The 19,710-nt window shown below is 40.6% G+C and overlaps 1 protein-coding gene across 11 annotated transcripts in view; it reads right to left on the reverse strand.

Moving 5' to 3' along the window:
• SH3D19 (SH3 domain containing 19) overlaps positions 1–19,710 on the reverse strand; it is a 176,025-nt gene that overhangs the window by 100,447 nt on the left and 55,868 nt on the right. Inside the window, exon 2 of one of the 11 annotated variants that reach the window (XM_025874302.2) lies at positions 1,181–1,382. The exons of the other annotated variants lie outside the window; for them this stretch is intronic. Coding sequence (XP_025730087.1) covers positions 1,181–1,241 — 61 coding nt within the window. The 5' untranslated portion in view covers positions 1,242–1,382. The remainder of the gene's footprint in view (positions 1–1,180; positions 1,383–19,710) is intronic. 11 annotated transcript variants of the gene reach the window in all.

The following is a 19,710-nucleotide window of genomic DNA, read 5'->3' on the forward strand; positions in this document are numbered from 1 at the left end:
ATTACCATATACCTCACTCTGAGGTACAATTAGGCTGTGCAAATGTTTCCTATACAGATAAGGACTTTTCTGAGTCCTCAAACAGATTTTTATCCACAGTGGGGCAGTCTTGGTCTCTAATCTAGAATCAAGTAAAGGTAAAGCCATATGTGGCCTTGCCACATTACCTTAACTAGGGATAGAGAATGTATTCCTTGCACACCACCACATTGCTTCTTACAAATTCAAGCCCACCTGTCTCCTTCCTTTCCACTTTATTAACAAACTTCCATCCGCACAACCACCTTCAAAAGGCTATTGGGACACAAGCAAAGAAAATGCCCAATTATCTCATTCTATTCTTCAACTGTACAGAATGCCTCTGAAGTGTTCAGTTCTGATTTTTCACAATTCTTAAGACACACAGGATCTTTAAGAGGAGACCTGAGAGACATCTGCCATCTCAGCTTTGAAGCCTTACTTGATTCCCCACGGGCAGAAATAACGCTTCCCCACCCCCACCACACGCTGCCTAGCACCCATCAGCACTTACAACATGTTGAATCACCTTCTAATTCTCTTTATCGATGTCTTTTTTTTTTTTTTAAAGATTTTATTTATTTGACAGAGACACAGCGAGAGAGGGAACACAAGTAAGGGGAGTGGGAGAGGGAATGGGAGGAGCAGGGAGCCCGATGCGGGGCTCGATCCCAGGACCCTGGGATCATGACCCGAGCTGAAGGCAGACGCTTAACGACTGAGCCACCCAGGCACCCCTCTTTATCGATGTCTTATTGCTTCCACTTTATAAGTTCCTTCAAGACAGGGCCTTTATATGCCTTGTAATGGCAGGCAGAGCACCTTATACACAGTAGGTACTACCTAAGTATCTATCGTTCGGTATACTGGTGTGAGTCCTCTCCAACACCTCTGCAAACTGGGAATCGGCCGAGCTACAAAAGCCTTTGTATCATCTGGTGTTTCTTTTGGGGGTGTGAGGGAGCAGTTGTTATTAATTCATGGAGAAGATATATTGCGCATTACCATGCAAAGCCTTCAAATGAAAGCATTTTGAAGTGCAGCTTCAGAGTTGCAGCATTCACAAAACACTATTTGTGTAATGAGAAATGCACCGTTTAAGGGGAGGAAAAAGCAACGCAATTATTACAAAGAAGCACAGGAAGCTACACAAGGGATTCACCTTCTGTGGCTCCCAGGTCACAAAACACAGTTGCGATAAATTCAGAACTGGTGATCAGCATAACGACAACGATGACAGCTATTATTCATTGAGTCTTCGCTATGTTAGAGGCATTCTAATATAGTCTCATTTACTCTTCATGGAATTCCCACGATGCGAGCCTTTTCCACTTTACTGATGAGAAAGCAAAGTCTCAGAGAAGCTAGTTAAAAAAAAAGGGGAGTACGAATTTTCAAACCTGCACCTGAAAAATCCCAAAGTCCCTGCCCTTCCCACTCTATCAGAAGGCGGGAGGTCCCACTCGTTTGATAAACTACAAGGGTAAAAGTGTAGAAATGCTGTTCACCACAAGCTACACTTACATTTCAGGATCAGATGGTGTGTTGTTTAGAGACTGAACCCAGGGCCTCAAATTCCTTCCCACTGTCTCTGAGGTTTTCTTCAGCTTCACAAAACAAACACCCTCTCATAAATTCCTAAGAATACAGAAGATTTTGCCTTGGGGGTCTTATGACAAGATACCTGCACTGGGAGAATATCTCCAATTCACTACCTAGTGCCATCAATAATCTTTTGCTACTAACATTTAATCTATGGGTTCAACAGAGTGTGGATATAGGTACATGATGACAGGGACAATTCATTATAAAATTAAACAGACTATGAGAATATTGCTTGTTGTTAATTCCTGTACTTGCAGAGTGAAATTTTTAGAAAAGAATAAAATGACCTAAAATAATTATTAAATGTTTATACGACACCAATCTGGGTATTGGGTGATTTTTCTTTTCAAATACAATTAGCCATCTATTAATTGCAACACAAAGTCCACTCTTAATAATGATAGTTAAAACATACAAACAGTGGGGGCGCCTGGGTGGCTCAGTTGGTTAAGCGACTGCCTTCGGCTCAGGTCATGATCCTGGAGTCCCGGTATCGAGTCCTACATCAGGCTCCCTGCTCAGCAGGGAGTCTGCTTCTCCCTCTGACCTTCCTCCCTCTCATGCTCTCTCTCTACCATTCTCTCTCTCTCAATAAATAAATAAAAATCTTAAAAAAAAAAAACAACAACAACAACATACAAACACTGGGCAGTGAGGAGGAAGAAGTATTAGCCACATACCAGAAACTGGCTCTGGGGCAGCTTGTGTCATTTATGCAAACCAGACTTTCAGAAATTGTGGGTTTGCCTGTCATCCACTATCCAAGATTTCCACACTACTCCACACCCAGACTCACTGACACATTTGAAATATGTTTGTTTGCATCATTCCTGGGTTAACCCATGCACCACAAGCAATTAAAAAATAGGTCTGAGAAACAGCGGATACTTCTACTAATGCGGAGATGAAGTACTGATCCAGTTCTACTTTATCAGAAACCTGAGTAAGGCGTTGTATGCTTTCTTCCCACGGTGCCATGAATGAAACACCTGCAGATGCAGGTGAGTGAGATCAACCTTAGCCACTCTCTGGCTCAGTGTGCTCAGGTATAGACCTCTCTGATCTACCCAGCTCTGGCCCAGGGAAAAAAGAATCAAAGATAATGCTGACTGTCTTGGAGGATAAGAGACTGTGGAATACTCCTGGAACACAACAAAAGCTACATTCAACAAACTTACAATCTATGCTGAGACAAAAGAGCAATTTCTAATGCATACTATTAGTACAAAAATGCAGAAGAACCTTTGATTATGTCATGAGAATTCTAAGAATCCACAAAATCTTTAATAAAAAATATTTGCACAAATTCCCAGACCTCTCTCAAATAACAATTTCACCCAAATCCATGTATTTCCTGTGCATATCCGTATAGCATGAGTTAAATGCATTTTCAACTTTCATGACAGTTTTATCAACCACTTGGACTGGTGTACTAGCCTTACAGCAGGAATAAAAAAATTCCAACATCAACTGACATGAAAATTACTTGAACTTACAGGGTTTCTAGTGAATCATCAAATGGTGAACATCAAATGAATGAATGCCCAAGAGCTACTACTAAAATATAGGATTATAAAGGAAGGTTTAGTTGTGATTAAGAAATCTTCAAGGCTTGCCAGAATAGATAGTATTTGATTTGAGCATAACTTTAAGTTGGCAAAATTTGAAAAGTAAATATGGGAAGAAAGGCATCTGAGTTTAGGAAAGCAACATACTACACAATAGTAGTGAAAGCACAAAGAACTGAGGGATAGTACTGAGTAATCAAGTTGTAGATAGATCCCAGAGTATGAGGAAAATATATTGGGAGATGATATTACAACATTAATTCAGGATCATTTGGAGAAATTCATGAATATTATACGTTAGCATTTGTACTTTTCTGCAGGCAATGGAGAAAGGGTAGCCTGGTGGAATGGACTGGGGTGGAGGGCTGGAGGTTGAAAGACCACTAACAACAGTATAAACCAGGTGGAAAGCTTGATCTAAGGAAAGAGTAGGAGGAAATGAAAGTGGAGGGTCGAGTAGAAACAGACAGGATTAGCAATGGGCAATATGTGTTGAGGGAAGAAGAGTGAGTAATGATACGGTGCAGCATGGCATATGTTCCCATTAACTGTGGTTAGGAAAGCAAGATGAGACAATGGGTAGGAATATATCATGTTTAGGATAACATTCACTACCTAGTACTATCAATAATCTTGTGCTACTGGGCGCCTGGGTGGCTCAGTTGGTTAAGCGACTGCCTTTGGCTCAGGTCATGATCCTGGAGTCCCGGGATCGAGTCCCACATCGGGCTCCCTGCTCAGCAGGGAGTCTGCTTCTCCCTCCAACCCTCTTCCCTCTCGGGCTCTCTGTCTCTCATTCTCTCTCTCTCAAATAAATAAAAAAAACTTTAAAAATAATAATAATAATCTTATGCTACTAACATTGATGAGTTCAAAGAGTATGGAGACAGGTTTGAGGCTTTAAAGTGAAAAATCATATGGAAATATTTACTTGACTCATTCAAGATGACTGAGTGGTTATATCCACCTCCTCGCCCTATAAATTGAAAGACAACAAAATAAAAAAATAAAAACATGAATAGAACCGTAACAACACTAAAACAAAACAAGAATGAGAGTGATCCAATGAATCAGACATCCTAAGAAATTTGAAACCAAGGTCAAAGACATCAGAGATTAAACATGAGTTCTCTCTAGCAAGCTCCTTCTGAGTCAAAGAATAAAAACTGGCCCCTTGGACATCCATGAAGATAGTTAGTTAGAGCTATATTCAGATGACCAGATCCAGCTCCTCAGCACTGTTCAGCCCATGCCACAACCAATTACACCCAGAAGCCAGGCAAGGCTTTCCTTTTGAGCTAAAGGCAGAAGACTGCTACCCATATAAAGTTAGTGATCTGCCTAGGGAGAATCCCAGTGGGGGACCTGGGACTTTAGAGGAAAAAGAGTACAGTTTAGGTAATTTAGGATTTAAATTAACTTCAGACCCAGAAATTGCTGGGAGACAGAGAGAAAAGACAGGTCCTACAGGTAAAATAGAGTAAACCACCCCATTTCTAGATACATCTCACCCTTAGAATAACAACTTCCTTAACTTGGCAATTTTGAGGGTCTGAGCTTGTCTTCCAACTCCCTTACAGGAAAACCCACCAATAGTATAACCCATTAATACACCACTGACACAGTCAGTTATGTCATTCAGAGGAAAGCATTTCTGGAGAAATAAAACCACCACGTATATCAGCCAATTTAGCCTTTTATTCATAAACATGTACCTACAACCAATGCTAAGCAAACATCTAAGGAAAAATCAATGGTATAAAAGGTAAAGATCAAGATGAATGATCAATTCTGGAACAAAAAGAAACCATTTAGAGAATAGAAGAGAATGTTTAAAATATTCTAACTGAGGGGCACCTGGATGGCTCGCTCACTTAAGCATCTGACTCTTGGTTTCGGCTCAGGTCATGATCTCAGGGTGGTGAAATCAAGCCCTGTGGAGGGCTCCGCACTCAGCGGGGAGTCTGCTTGAGATTCTCTTCCTCTGCCCCATCCCCATCTCCCCCCACCAAATAAATAAATAAATCTTTAAAAAAAAAAAAAGAAAAAAGAAAAAATATTTCTGAATTTCACATACTGGCCTGCCAACCTGATCTATGCCAAACTGTAAAGTAATGGTAATAATCAGAGCTGCATTTCCATTCTCTGTGCCATGTGCATCAACTAACCGTCACAGTCCTGCAATTATTCCCATTTTAAAGTGTGGAGACTGGGGTGCCTGGGTGGCTCAGTTGTTAGGCGTCTGTCTTAGGCTCAGGTCGTGATCCCAGGGTCCTGGGATGGAGCCACACATCGGGCTCCCTGCTCAGCGGGAGGCCTGCTTCTTTCTCTCCCACTCCCCCTGCTGGTGTTCCCCCTCTCCTGTCTCTCTGTCAAATAAATAAATAAAATAAAATAAAATATGGAGACTGAAGTTCCCCAAGGTTAAGTAACTGGTCCAGGGTCACAAGAACAACCAACAAGGGCATATCTGGGACTGGAACTCAGCTGGTTTGACTCCAATCCCACATTCAAGACTGGCCTTTCACAATAGCACATTCTTGATGTGCCTTTTTAAATAAACAGTGAAAGAAGGTGAAAACATCACATTTCCATTAACAAGTCAGAATTTTGTTTGTTAAAAGGAAAAAGTGCAATGGAATATAAAGGAGACTGTGTATTTAGAAGGATAGGTTTTATATGACTTTACATGGTGCTTTATGTCCTCGGGTGACAGTTGATTGGGAAATTAATGACAATATTCCAAGACAAAGCCTCCGGTATGAGGTCTTCAATAATAAAGCGGGTTGTATTTAACTAGGACTATAAGATTCTTAATCCCTAAATACGGTACGTGGGAAATAAAAAAGATAAATGATCTTTCAATAAAAAGCTGTAAGAAAGTCTCCCAGGTACAGATAAGAAGCTGAACATAGATTTGGCATTGACAGTACAACTAACAAAACTGTAGAATCAAGGGGGAAAAGAGAATAAGCAGAAAAAGTTTCCCAATAATAATTCCAAGTAACAGACACACTGACAATTCTAGGAATACTCCTGACTATTAGACAAACAATAAAAAGATTCAGAGAGAACAGAGTACCCCCAAACTTCTCTTCCATTTCCCTGGAAACAGACAGCATTGTAGAAAGGAAAGAACTCTCCCTGGTTATCTGTCCTTAATCTTTATGATGCTAATCAATTAAGAGCAAATTAACATGCAATCAAGAATTTGTATATTTCCTGAGTAATCTGTGTCCAAATACAAGAAAAATCACTGTATATTTAAATTGAGAGCATATGGTTATGATCAGATTAAAAAATATAATAAATAGTAAATAAAAAGGTGAAACTTTATACTACAAAAGGAAAACATAAATTGGAGAAAGGGAAAAAGCAATGTCTCGCTTCTAATGCCCTCCATGAATACCATTACGATGTGGGAGCCAAACTGTATAACCTGATTTCACATACCCTCAAAACAAACAGGGCGGTAAGTAAAGTGATTCCTGTCTCTAGTAAGGATGTTACAACAAGAAGTTCTCAACTGTCTTAGGCATTCATATGATGTTGCCTACTGGCAGAAATTAAGTCATAAAAGGACAAGAGAACAAATGGCAATCATTAGTGTTATTATTTTGAAAGACTGAAACAAAGCATGAGACATCAGATCTGTCCCGTATGTTTCCAAGGTTATTCCCTAAGTCAGTGCAGGACAACCACTGGAGAAAAGCTGAACATTCAAAAATTCTTAATTTGTGGGGCGCCTGGGGTGGCTCAGTCGTTAAGTATCTGCCTTCGGCTCAGGTCATGATCCCAGGGTCCTGGGATCGAGCCCCACATCGGACTCCCTGCTTATCGGGAAGCCTGCTCCTCCCTCTCCCACTCCCCCCTGCTTGTGTTCCCTCCCTCGCTTTGTCTCTGTCAAATAAATAAAATCTTTAAAAAAAAAAAAAAAATTCTTAACTTGTTGTTCTTTTCCTGAGCACTGAGGAAAATTGCTTTTCGTTGATAGAAGCTCAGGGAAGACTGATACGGTTTGAGAATAGCTGCTGAAAAGGAGACAAACCATAAACAGAGATTTTCCAACCCTTGCTAGAGCAAGAACTGAACAGGGAATACATCTCCAGGTATGTCCTCTTCGAGGAGTGAAAACTCAACGGATTTTCAAGACTCATTTTGGAGCTGAATTTCCAAGGTGTTACATACACTTCTTCAAAGCAGTAGCAGGCACTGATTAGTAGGGAGGCTAAGTGATTTTTGTGGGTTAGTAAAATAGCTTTTGGTTCCTGAACTTAGTAACTAGGAAACAAAAGCTGATTTGACCTCTAAGGGTCTAGAGTAAACCAGACACACGCATCTTAACGTGACGCCACAGTCTTTTCACATCTCTGAAAAACGAAACTGCTGAAGGGTTTTCTTTAGTTCAAAGACATGCTAATACATGAGTTTGGGGGAACTGCCCCTTTAGATTTTAGAGAAATTGGGTCAAAACCTTGACAGCATGTAGAAAGAAAGCTCAACATTCAAGGCAGCCTAAGGAAAACAGAAGTTGCAACAAAGTCAGGAAAGGAAGATGCTAATATCTGATTCCATGTTGTTTCTTTCGACATCTGAGGATCACAGGAATGGCTTTTTCTCAGAATTATCTTTAAAAAAAAGATTAAAAATGAGATTTAAACATAAACTCAATGCTTTTTTAAAGGGCTTGACAACACCATGTTATAGTCAGAGACCGTAAGATAGACATACCAAGTGAAATGTACATTCTGGGAAAGTATAAGATGCAAATGGACATCAGAACTGTGGTAGCCTCTCAATTTTGCCAGGTAATTTAAAATAATTAATGTGTACAGAAAAAGTGTCTCCAATGTTCAACTGAAATGTTAACCAAGTGTCAAGAGGTACGGCTGTCTCTAAAACATAGCCATAGCAAAACTGACGGGTTAAATGGGAGCAATCTCTACTGTAGAGAATCCAAGTGTATATGAGAATAATTAAATTGCAGGGCGCCTGGGTGGCTCAGTTGGTTAGGCATCTGTCTTTGGCTCGGGTCATGATCTCAGGGTCCTGGGATCGAGTCCCACATCGGGCTCCCTGCTCAGTGGAGAGCCTGCTTCTCCCTCTGCCCCCTCCATGTGTGCACATGCATGCTCTCTCTCTCTCTCGCTCTGCCCTCTCTCTCTCAAATACTTTCTTAAAAAAAAAAATTGCTAAGCAGTTTTATCACTACTGATCTTTCTGACTTAGTCTTTAAACTCATTAGTATATTAATATTAATTTGTTCAAGTCTTAAATAAGTAGTGTAATAAGACACAGTCCCCTATTAACTTGTTTTTTAGGGGAAAAGCAAGGGGATATCGCTATTTGTTAAGATTTCAGGTGAATGCTTTAATACAGGAAAAGGGAATCCTGCCTTAGCAGTGTCAAGTCTTCACAGGAGAACAAATCTAGGACACAGATGGGTTATTTCCACCTTCCCAGCTTTTAGTGGTGACTGTACCCAGAGCCTTTTTAAGATGTTCCTGAGGCAGACCCATTCCCTGTAAAAGATCATAAAAGTTCCCAGTTTGCTCCAGCTGAAAAGTCATCTAAATTCAAATTCAGTTGAACGGATTTGCATTGGCCCAATCTGGCTTATGAGTCTTTCACTGGGACTTGACCCATTCTCACTTCCCGAAGAATTTAAAAACTGGGATGAATTTAACTGGAGAAGGCACAATAAAGAGAAGGACTGGAAAGATACATGACTTTACAACCATCCTGAAGACAAAGAATAAAAGGGCTGCAAACAGTTTTTCCCTAGTGACATTTGTTTTGGGTAGGTTTTTTTTTTTAAAGATTTTATTTATTTATTTGAGAGAGAGAGAGAGCGAGCGAGCATGTGCGCACATGAGTAAGTGTGAGTTGAGGGGAGAGGAGAAGGAGAAGCAGACTCCCTGCTGAGCAGGGAGCCTGAGGCGGGGCTGGATCCCAGGAACCCAAGATCATGACCTGAGCCGAAGGCAGACACTTAACCAACTGAAGCACCCCGGCGCCCCAGTAGATTATTTTTTAACTGATGTTTTTAGGAAAATGCCTCCATCAGATTAAGTAGCTTGAAGCAAAGTAACAAGAGGCAAATATCCTAACACCATGTAAAATTTGAATGTGAAAAGGAAACCCCAATTCCAGGTATTCATCTGAGGAGCACTGACAATATTTTATTTCTCAGAGTTTCAGGTGCTTTGTGATAACATTTTGAATTAAGGTTTTGTTCTATCCTCTCAATATCTGAAGGCTATAAAGTGATTACATTCTATTTTGGGCTTACCAAATTACCTAAGATTTTCTTTTCAACGATGATGCTCAATACTGGTGTGAGTAGTGTAGAAACCCTCTTACCTACCATCTGTAGGAATGGATTATGATCTTTCTGGAGAGCTATTTGGGACTTTACAGTTTATAGCTTTTCCTCCAAAATTCTACTTCTAAACATCTATCTTCAGGAATAGAAAAGTGAGGGAAATACCCATAGGAAGGTATTTACTGCACTATCCTTTACAATAGCAAGTCCAAATGGTCAACAATAGAGAAATGACCAAATGTTGACACATTTATAATTTTTCGTAAACTGTGCAGTTATTACCCTATTCAACATTACCAGGAACTTACACAGAGTGCCTTACTCACTCAGCCGTCACATGAACTCTATGAAGGAAGTTCTCTTATTTACTGATGGGAAAGGAAGAAGTTCAGTTACTTTGCTAAGGTCACAGAGCTAGGAAGTGATGGTACTGGGATTCCAAACCAGTCCAGCTCCAGAGCCCAAACTATTCAACACTAAATTGCTGTTGTGTGTGTTACTTTTCAAAGGTGATCTGCACTGTAATTTTTCTTCCAAAGATTTTTGCTTCAATATTCACACCCAAAACCAAGCTCTGGTTTTCTTTTAGGAAACATATCTTTTCCTTGTTTCAATGTCAGTGTTATCTTCCCTTCATAAAAAGGAATTCAGAAACTTCCCTTCATTTTCTGTGTTCTGAAAAAGTTGAAAATAGCACTGGGATCATCTGTTTCTTAAAGGTGTGGTTGAATTTCCTTGTAAACTTTAAAGAGAGAAAAGGAAGGGTAGCTCGTTAACGACTTCCTCTATTTCATCAATAATAACTGTTCTTTTAGATTTCTTATATCTTCTGGGGTCGGCTATGATCACATATTTCCCACTTCATTTTTATTAAAAAAAAATCAGTAGCTTTACTGAAATATTATTTACATACCTGTTTGCAGTGTACGGTTCAATGATTTTTAGTAAATTTGCAGATTTGTGCAATCATCATCACAACCATTTTAGAACATTACCATCACCCTGAAAAGATGCCTTATGCCCATCTGGAATCAATCCCTGCTGCTATCTCCAGCCCCTCCAACCTGCTTTAATTGTACAACTCTACAACCTTAATGCATATATGAACAGATGCACTCGTTTTATATGGATTTAATAAAACAGAGCCAAATCTTGGATATATTGCATATAACGTGACTATATTATATTAAATTATTTACTTCTAAGAAATTAATGTGGTGCTGTGTAAAAGTGGTATCATTTTCTCATAGCTCATTAAAGTTACCTGGTATTTATGGAAAAAAACAGACAGTATGATTGTTTGTTATTTTCTCATGTTCAGTACTGAGACTGCTGTAAACATGATTCTTAAATGACCCAATGGCAGCCGAGCAACAGGAAACAAATACTAAAGTATGATCATAACAACCATCCTGTCTCCAGACACATCAGAAACTGCCATGTTTCTTTACTTTATATTTTATAACTGTAAGATAGTTCTAAATGATTTTCTTTTTCTCAATTTCATTTTTTTAATTTTTCCTAATAAAGTATGGAAAGGGCGCCTGGGTAGCTCAGTTGGTTAAGCGACTGCCTTCAGCTCAGGTCATGATCCCAAGTCCCAGGATCGAGTTCCACATCGGGCTCCCTGCTCGGCAGGGAGTCTGCTTCTCCCTCTAACCCCACTACCTCTTGTGCTCTCTCTCACTCTCTCTCTCAAATAAATAAATAAAATAAAATCTTTAAAAAAAAAAAAAGGTATGGAAAAAATCTAGCTATTTCTGAATTGGACAAAGTGTTTTTCCCATAATGTTCAGACTTGAGTGCTGAGAATTAAGCCTAGCTGGCTAGACGTCCAGCCAATACATTTTTAATTAGCACTGAATAGAGATTTCTCTCATTAGGAAGCATTAGTGTCATTTGATTTCTGATCTTTGCTTCGAACGAAGTTCTCCCCATATAATGGGGGGGGGGACATTAAGTATAAGATTAAACTTAATTTAACAAGAAAATCTTTTTACATGTTCAAACATGCATAATCCAGTCAGTAGCATATTTAGATCTAAAATTAGAAAAAATTGCTGTGAACACTCAGAATTTCTTCCAGTGATAAAGGTCAACAGAAAACAGACTCTTGGAGAAGAAAAAATAGCATTGACTTTGGAACTATAAACATGGTTTCAAATCCATTTCCTTCTTCTTCCCTTTTTCTCCCCACCCCACCCACCACCAGGCTTTACAAAAACAAAACAAACAAACAACAACAACCAAAAAAACAAGACAAATCACAAGCAAAAGACTTCAGTGGAAACACAGTCCCAGGACTTTCTTAAAGTGAATTTATACTGATATATACATAACCTTAACTCAGGAACTAAAGTAACTAAATTAAGTTGCTTCCCTGTCAATTTAAAATCCTTGTCCGCCATCTGTTACCTTTCTATCATCTTCTCCTCAGACATAAAGTGACCCTCAAAAACATTTAAGTGGGTATTACAAGATTGTTTTGAGTTTTAAACAGATGCGTACTTACATGAAAGCCCAACTATAAAGCACTCAAGGGTATGTAATTATTGTGCTGACAAGTACAAATTCACAATAAAGTTAGTCTGTACGGATACTTTGTCCTAGGTATGTACTCATTATATCCATAAAATTTAAAAATATTTTCTTAGTTAAATAAAAGAAAAAGACTTTAACTTAGCTCTTCTAGTTTCATACCTAAAACTTGTTTTCAAATGTTTCTCTGAAAAAATTATCAGACAGTTATCAAGGCATCACTAGTAAGAGATTTTTAACTGGAGAGAGATCATAAATATAAAATTCTATAGAGAATAAACATGAGAAAATGAAAAAGCAGTACTAAATCTATACTGTTACATCTTAAATATGAACTATTATTTATAGGCCTCTCCTTCCAAAAAAAGGCCAAAATTTCAAGATCTGAAAACCTGATCAAAGAGAATAAATAAAACTTCATATAAAATTTCTTTCCAATTTAGTCACCACAAACTCAGAATTAAACTGAGATAAAACCTGGAATCAATGATTTATAAGGGTCTACCAGAGAACTCGAAATCTTTATAAACTTTCTGTAAAAAAAAAAAAAAAGATTTGAAAACATTTTCAAGGACAAAAGAGAAATCAAGTCTGCTCTTTTATTATGACAGCTTCCATTACTCTACAGCCTTGCCTCTGAACACTTTCCTCTTTAAGGATTTAGCTAAGGCCCTTTCTGTTTTAGCTCAATCTTAGAATTTGGAGAAGCATTAATATTCCATCCCCTGCATAAGGAATTAGATGAAATATCTTATTTTTCTTATTCCCCAATTTCAGTCATTCCCTCCAAATTAGTACAGTATTGTTCGGTGAAAACGTTTTCTCCTAATAGTCCTATCAGATGAGCTACTGTGGAGGAGTTGAGGAAATAAACAATGAGTATGAATGAGGAGGTGGGAAAAGGGATGCTCTCAATCACTATAAACTTGGTACCGTCTTTGTGGAGGACAATTTGGCAACAGAGACCAGACTTAAAACACTAGGTGTTTTCTTTAGTAATTCCATGTAAGGGCAATTCACATCAAAGCAAGTGCAGAGGTACACAAGAATATAGATATTCTTTAGCATATTCTACAGCATAAGTTATAATAGCAAAAAATAAAAACTTAAGTTTCCATCAACATGGACATGATTTTAAAGTTATGCTACACTTCCGTATCGTGTAATGTTATGTAGCTGAGCTAAAGGAAAGTCTTCAGCTCAGTATACGTTGGTGTGGAAGGACTGGAGGGAGAAAGGTAAGTTGCATGTAGAATACTTCCACTTTTTCTGTGATTTATTCACACACACACACACACGTACATACAGAACCCACACAAATATACATGCATAGGCAGAAAAAGAAGGAAAGACATCTGGAATGATGCTCAAAAAACAACCCAAGAGGTGGTAGAAGTAGAGGGTGAGGAGGGAAACTTTCTATTTTACTCCGTTATCTTCATTTCTCTACTCTTTAAATTTTTTTAATAATTGCAAAGGAAAAAAAAAAACATATACCTAGCATGCAACAGAAGAGGGAGCCAGACCTGGCAATATTTTAATAATAACTATTAACACTAGATTTCTTTCCACCTGCCAGCCTGGAGAAAAAGGGCATTCTGCTCTGGTTACAGGTGCACTAGACCTAGCACAAAGTCTCCCATGATGGTTTTGTGAACCAAATGGAAAACTGTGGCTGAAGAAAACAGCAGTTTGTTTAGCTGAATTGCCAGCTGAGGATCAGGCAACAAAGATGGCGACTGAGGGATGCCTCCCAGCCTCAACCTTCAGTGGCCCTTCAGCCTGAGGTCTTGGTGTTCAGATCCGTACTCTGAAAGACTCAGAGAAAAGTGAGAAAAAAAAAAGGAGAGCCACAGGCCTCTGCGTGCTCCTGTTAAGTCTCCCCTACATCCAGGGCCTCTCCATCGTACTCTGCCATCAGGACTAAATGATCTATCACCCGACCTCAGATGCTACCTCAGCGATCTTCCCCGGCCTTGTTATCACCAATAACTGCACCTTCTCTGGGACCTCAACGTCAAGCACCTCACTTTCCCAGCACGCTTACTATCTTTCTTGCACTCCTGAGAGCAAGAATGCCAATTCCAATCATTTTCAACCCCATTAGGATCTAGATCCACTGATTTTTGCCTTGCTTTACTCTCTACAGTCCCCTCACTCCTTACTTCCCTCCTTTCCAGCATAATTTCATGGTTTCTCATTATACTCACTCCCTTGCCTGTACTCCCCTCATCGTACCCACTTCAGAGAACGTCAGCCACAGCTCTGCCCTCTCTGTACCTCCACCCAGGGTGCTGAACACTGCCTGTGAACAACACAACTCTGCCAATTGCACTTCAAATTCAAGTGGACGCTTTCTGCTGTCCAGCAGTCACACAATTATTTCTCTGGCCCATTCATCTCCCGCACTGGGACACGACTAGCTCACTCCTTCTTAAGTCCTTAATACTTCCCTTCCCATCCTCACTCTCAATAGATGATTTCTCTTCCACTGAGGAAATGGAAACAATCAGCAGAGAACTTCTACCACATCTCCTACCAACTGGCATCTGTATTCACATATTTACTTTTCTTCCTGTTGAACGAAAGACCTGTCTGTGCACCAGTGTAAGCATCCTCACGCCCCAACTGATTCATTAGGTCCAGTCCCCCTCCTGTCTGCTCAAGGACACTGCAGCAATTCTCCCGCTTTCTCTCCTGCATCAATTTCTCCCTCTTCTAGATAATTCCATTAGCACACAAACATGAAATAATTTGTCCCATCTTTTTTTTTAAGATTTTTTTTTTTTTTTATTTGACAGAGAAAGACACAGCGAGAGAGGGAACACAAGCAGGGGGAGGGGGAGAGGGAGAAGGAGAAGCAGGCCTCCCGCTGAGCAGGAAGCCCGATGCGGGACTCGATCCCAGGACCCCGGGATCATGACCCGAGCTGAAGGCAGACGCTTAACTGACTGAGCCACCCAGGCGTCCCAGTTTCTCAATTTCTCTTAACAGTAAAACCACTTTAAAAAACTGCCTTATTTACTGTTTCCAATTCTTCCTCTTTCTCTCTCAAATCTGTTGGTTTGCAACCACCTTGGGAGCTTCCCAGGTGTAATGTGAAACAGAGGGTAAAGAGAGACCAAAGAAATCAGGCCATTCCAGATTGGCAGGTGGCAGGTTTAATAAGGAAGGGTACTGGTGGCTGCCCAAGACAAGTAGATCTCTATACCCATTTGCCAAATCCTCAAACTATGTTGAGGCCTTAACTGGGCTAGTCACATATATGGTCTGGATGGTCTCAACACATCACTATCTCAAGGATATGTCTTCGGAAAGCCTCTAAGAGAATGAAAGGCAAACAAAAACCACAATCCAAGGATAGAAGAGGGGGTAAGGAGCCTCTGAATGCCCAAGTCCAGTTCATGGGTCAACCGACACTCATGTCCACTTAATAACCTCTTTCAACAGAATCCATTCCATGATGCTAAATCCAATGGTCAGTCCTACGTCCTCCTCCTTGAAACACTTTCTTCACTTGGCTTCCAGAAGACTACTATCATTCTCTGCCTAACTCCTGCTGTCCTCTCAAGTCTCTTACTGGTTCCTCTTTATCTCATCTAAACTTTGGTGTGGTCAAGCCTTAAAACTCACAGTGGGCTCTATTTCTACTCATTCCCTAGGTGACCTTATCTCATTTCATGGCTCTAAACATTCTGACATGCGGGTGACACCCGAATCTAGCCCTTCAGTCTGTAGCAATCTTCGGACTCTGAGCACATTCATAGATTCAACAGCCTACTAGACATTTCCAGTTGGACATCTATCAAGCATCTTAAGCTTAACATGCCTATAAATGAATTTCTTGTCTACCCCCCAAAGACCTGCTCCTCTTCCACTGTGCTCCATCTTAGTAAGTGGTTATTCCATACTTCCAGCAGCCTAGGCCAAAAACATCTGGGTCATTATGGACTCTTCTCTCATACCCACAACCAATTTATCAGCAAGTCTCATTAGCTCTACCTTCAAAATGCAACCAGAATCTACCACTTCTTTTCTCAAGATTTTATTTATTTATTAAATATTTTTTTTATTTATTTGACAGAGAGAGAGATCACAAGCAGGGGGAGCAGGAGAGGGAGAAGCAGGCTCCCTGCTGAGGAGGGAGTCTGATGTGGGGCTCAATCCCAGGGCCCTGGGATCATGACCTGAGCTGATGGCAGATGCTTAACGGACTGGGCCACCCAGGCACCCCCAGAATCTACCACTTCTTACCACTTTTGCCCTCACAGTTCTGGTCCAAAGCCATCATTACCTCCTGCCCAAATTATTTTAACAGTTTTCTAACTGGTTTCCCTGCTTCTACCCCTGACCATTCTCAACCTAGTAGTCACTGCGATCCATTTAAAACTTTAAGTCAGACCAAAATCTCCCATTCTACCAAGAATAAAAGCCAAAGTCCTCATAGTAGCCCATGAGACCTACATGGTCTGGCTGATTCCCTGTCTGACTTCATTTCCTATCGCTGGCCCCCCTCACTCACTCTGCTCTAGCTTTAGTGTTTCTCAAATGTCCAAATACACCCCTGCTTTGGGGGCTTTGTACCGCTATCATTTGTGCTTCAACCCCTCTTCCCTCAGGTAACCACTGGCTCAATGCCTCTCTTTCCTCCAATACCTGCTCAGAAATTACCTCAGTGATGTCTTCCCTGACCACCCCACCACAGAATTCCTTTCCTGTTCTATTTTTCTCCAAAGCATTTCTCATGATCTAAAACTAGAGTATAAGCTCCATGAGGACAGAGGCTTTTTCTATGTTGCTGCTCCTCCTGTTCTGGAACAGTGTCAGGCATGGGCAATGAAAAAATGATTACTGAATAAATGAATGATGTCTCCTGGACTTGGAAGGCTGCCATAGCATGGAGGGAAAGATTACTAGACAAGAAGTCAGGCGATCTGGATGTGAATCTGATTACAGTAGACCCCTTATCCGCAGTTTCGCTTTCCACAGTTTCAGTTACCCCTGGTCCGCCATGGTCCCGAGCAGCAGGTTATCATCAGAAGGTCTGTACTAGCCTAACACACTGGGTCACAACACCTCCATCAATCACCTCACTTTACCTAATCGCACAGGCATTTTATCATCTCCCAGCATCACAATAAGATATTTTGAGAGAGAGAGAGGCCACATTCATATAACTTTTATTATAGCATAGTGTTATAATTGTTCTATTTATTATTTGGCATTGTGGGTAATCTCCTACTGTACCTAACTTATAAACAAAACTTTATCCTAGGAATATACGTATAGGAAAAACAGTACACTTAGGGTTTGGTACTATCTGTGGTTTCAGGCCTCCACTGGGGGTCTCGGAATACATCCCCCAGGGATAAGGAGGGTGACTACCGTAGTAGACTAGGAAATAGAAGCAATTCCCAGTTTTGCTAGTGTACGGTAATACAACTAGTTAAGTCATTTGACCTCCAAGGTCCTCAGTTTCCTCATCTATAAAATAGAAATGAAAACCCTCACAGTCACTGTGTGGAGGAAAATGGTCTGCAAATGTAAAATACTGTAAAGCTTCTGTAACTGATCACATGCTAAACTATTCAGAAATCAATGTAACATTTCTACACAAAAAAAAGCTTATTCTCTTTGTAAACTAGAAGGACAACCCAAATTCTAACAAAGACTTTAAACTGTCCCCCTCTCTCCAGAGTTTCTAATTTATCTACATTATTAATTATACACATTAGTATCCTAATACACTAGCATCTAACTTCTGTGCATTCTGGCTGAAATAATCTTTGCTTTCTATCCATTTCACCCAGGGCCAGGCACTGAAGGACCAGACCTCAGAAGTACAGCTGCAAGACCCAGGGGGAGCTGGGGCCTGAAGCATCCTCTGCTGTCCAGGGAGAGAGGATGTCTGGGGCTTCTGTCTGGGGCAGGGGAGGGGCAGACCTTTCCATTCTCTTCTAAACAGGGGAGATGAGACTGCATATGTTGAAATCTTTGGTACTTTTATTTGGTTCTGAAATTGTCCTCCTCACCTGCCTTCCCGCAGCCCCTAAGCAAACAACGCTGAGACAGGCTCTCATAGAGAAAGAAATACAAGCTGGTTCCTTAGTTAAGAAAATAAAATGTCGGGGCACCTGACTGGCTCAGTCGTTAAGCCTCTGCCTTCGGCTCAGGTCATGAGGGTCCAGGGATCGAGCCCCGCATCGGGCTCCCTGCTCTGAGGGAAGCCTGCTTCTCCCTCTCCCACTCCCCCTGCTTGTGTTCCCTCTCTCGCTGTGTCTCTCTCTGTCAAATACATAAATAAAATCTTTAAAAATAAAAAAAAGAAAAGAAAAGAAAAGGTCAATGAAATGTCAAGACAGTCTGAAGGGTATCTAGAAAATATAGACCTCACCAAAGCACAGCTGGAAAAACTGGTACTTTAAAGAGGAAAGAGGCATCTTCTCTAAATTCTACTTTTGTTTCAAGTTACATAACAAGAAATATAAATACTTGTTTAGTTCTTCACAGAAATGCCTTAATCATGACTCAGAATGATGGCATTAGCATGTATTAAGAGAATATAAAAACCAAGGTGTGTTTCTCAGTCCTCTAGAAAACTTCTTGTTACGTTAACCCCTGCGCTTTTTATAATATTGTAACAAACTCACTGAATTTATTACCAAAGAGGAAAAAGTCACCTCCTGACTAGAGAGTTTGGCCATGCTTATTAGTATGCTTCAGATGACGTGAGCTACGCCGCTCATCCTTTTTCTCTTTTTTGCTTTGGTCTCTAGAAAGTTTCAAGTTAAATTAATTCTCGATTTTAATAATCCCATTCTTGATTTTTAGAAGTATAATCCTCCCCCCCCCGCGCGCCATTTCTATAGGCCTTCCAATCCCACTCATTTTTATTGTACCCAATATGCCCTCCTGCGGCAAGCAGGGCTCTGGAATGAAAGAATCTAAGAACTGTGTCACTGTCATCATCCTCAGTCTCATCATGGTTTTAAAAATAGCAAACCACATTCACGTAGCACTTCGGTTATGTGCTGTATCCAAGTTCATTCAGATTTCAGAGGCACCTGCTCCCTTTTTTTAATGAACAGGAGACCGATTGTTAACAAAAAACATCCTGAGTTACTTCCTTATTCTACTTCTCTCCAACCAGACTGCCAACAACTTGAAGGTAGGCAGCCCCCATAATCCGTGCTTTATAAATTCTGCCACATTTAGCACAATACCTTGTACATGATAAAGATCTAATGAATATTTGCTGACTTAGGAAGGCAAAGGACAAATTACAACAGGTAGAGACTGACACAAAAAGGGGAAAGAGACAAAGCAGGAAATACTGGTCAGCTAACTGACTGGTTTATTTCCTCTTCTTTATTTTGTCAATCCTGTAACCGGTCAAGAGGCCAAGGACTTAGGGCACAGCCCTTTGGGAGCCAAGCTCAGGGATCTGCCCCAGGCTGGTTCACCTTCGGCCAGGGAGTAATTACATGAGAGAAACTAAGGCAAGTCCCTGAGATGTGGCAGGGTGGACAGAGGGAGGACTGTGAGCCTGGCCTTGCCCCACACCAGGATCACTCCACTGACTGAGCCCAGCTCCTTCCAGGGCCCACGCCCAACTTGCCCCTCTTCCTACTGGCAGAACCCCAGACATCCTGCTCT

Source organism: Callorhinus ursinus, unplaced genomic scaffold (assembly GCF_003265705.2).
Source record: "Callorhinus ursinus isolate GAN/ISIS: 27379988/994484 unplaced genomic scaffold, GSC_fseal_2.0 scaffold4, whole genome shotgun sequence".
Classification (NCBI taxonomy): domain Eukaryota; kingdom Metazoa; phylum Chordata; class Mammalia; order Carnivora; family Otariidae; genus Callorhinus; species Callorhinus ursinus.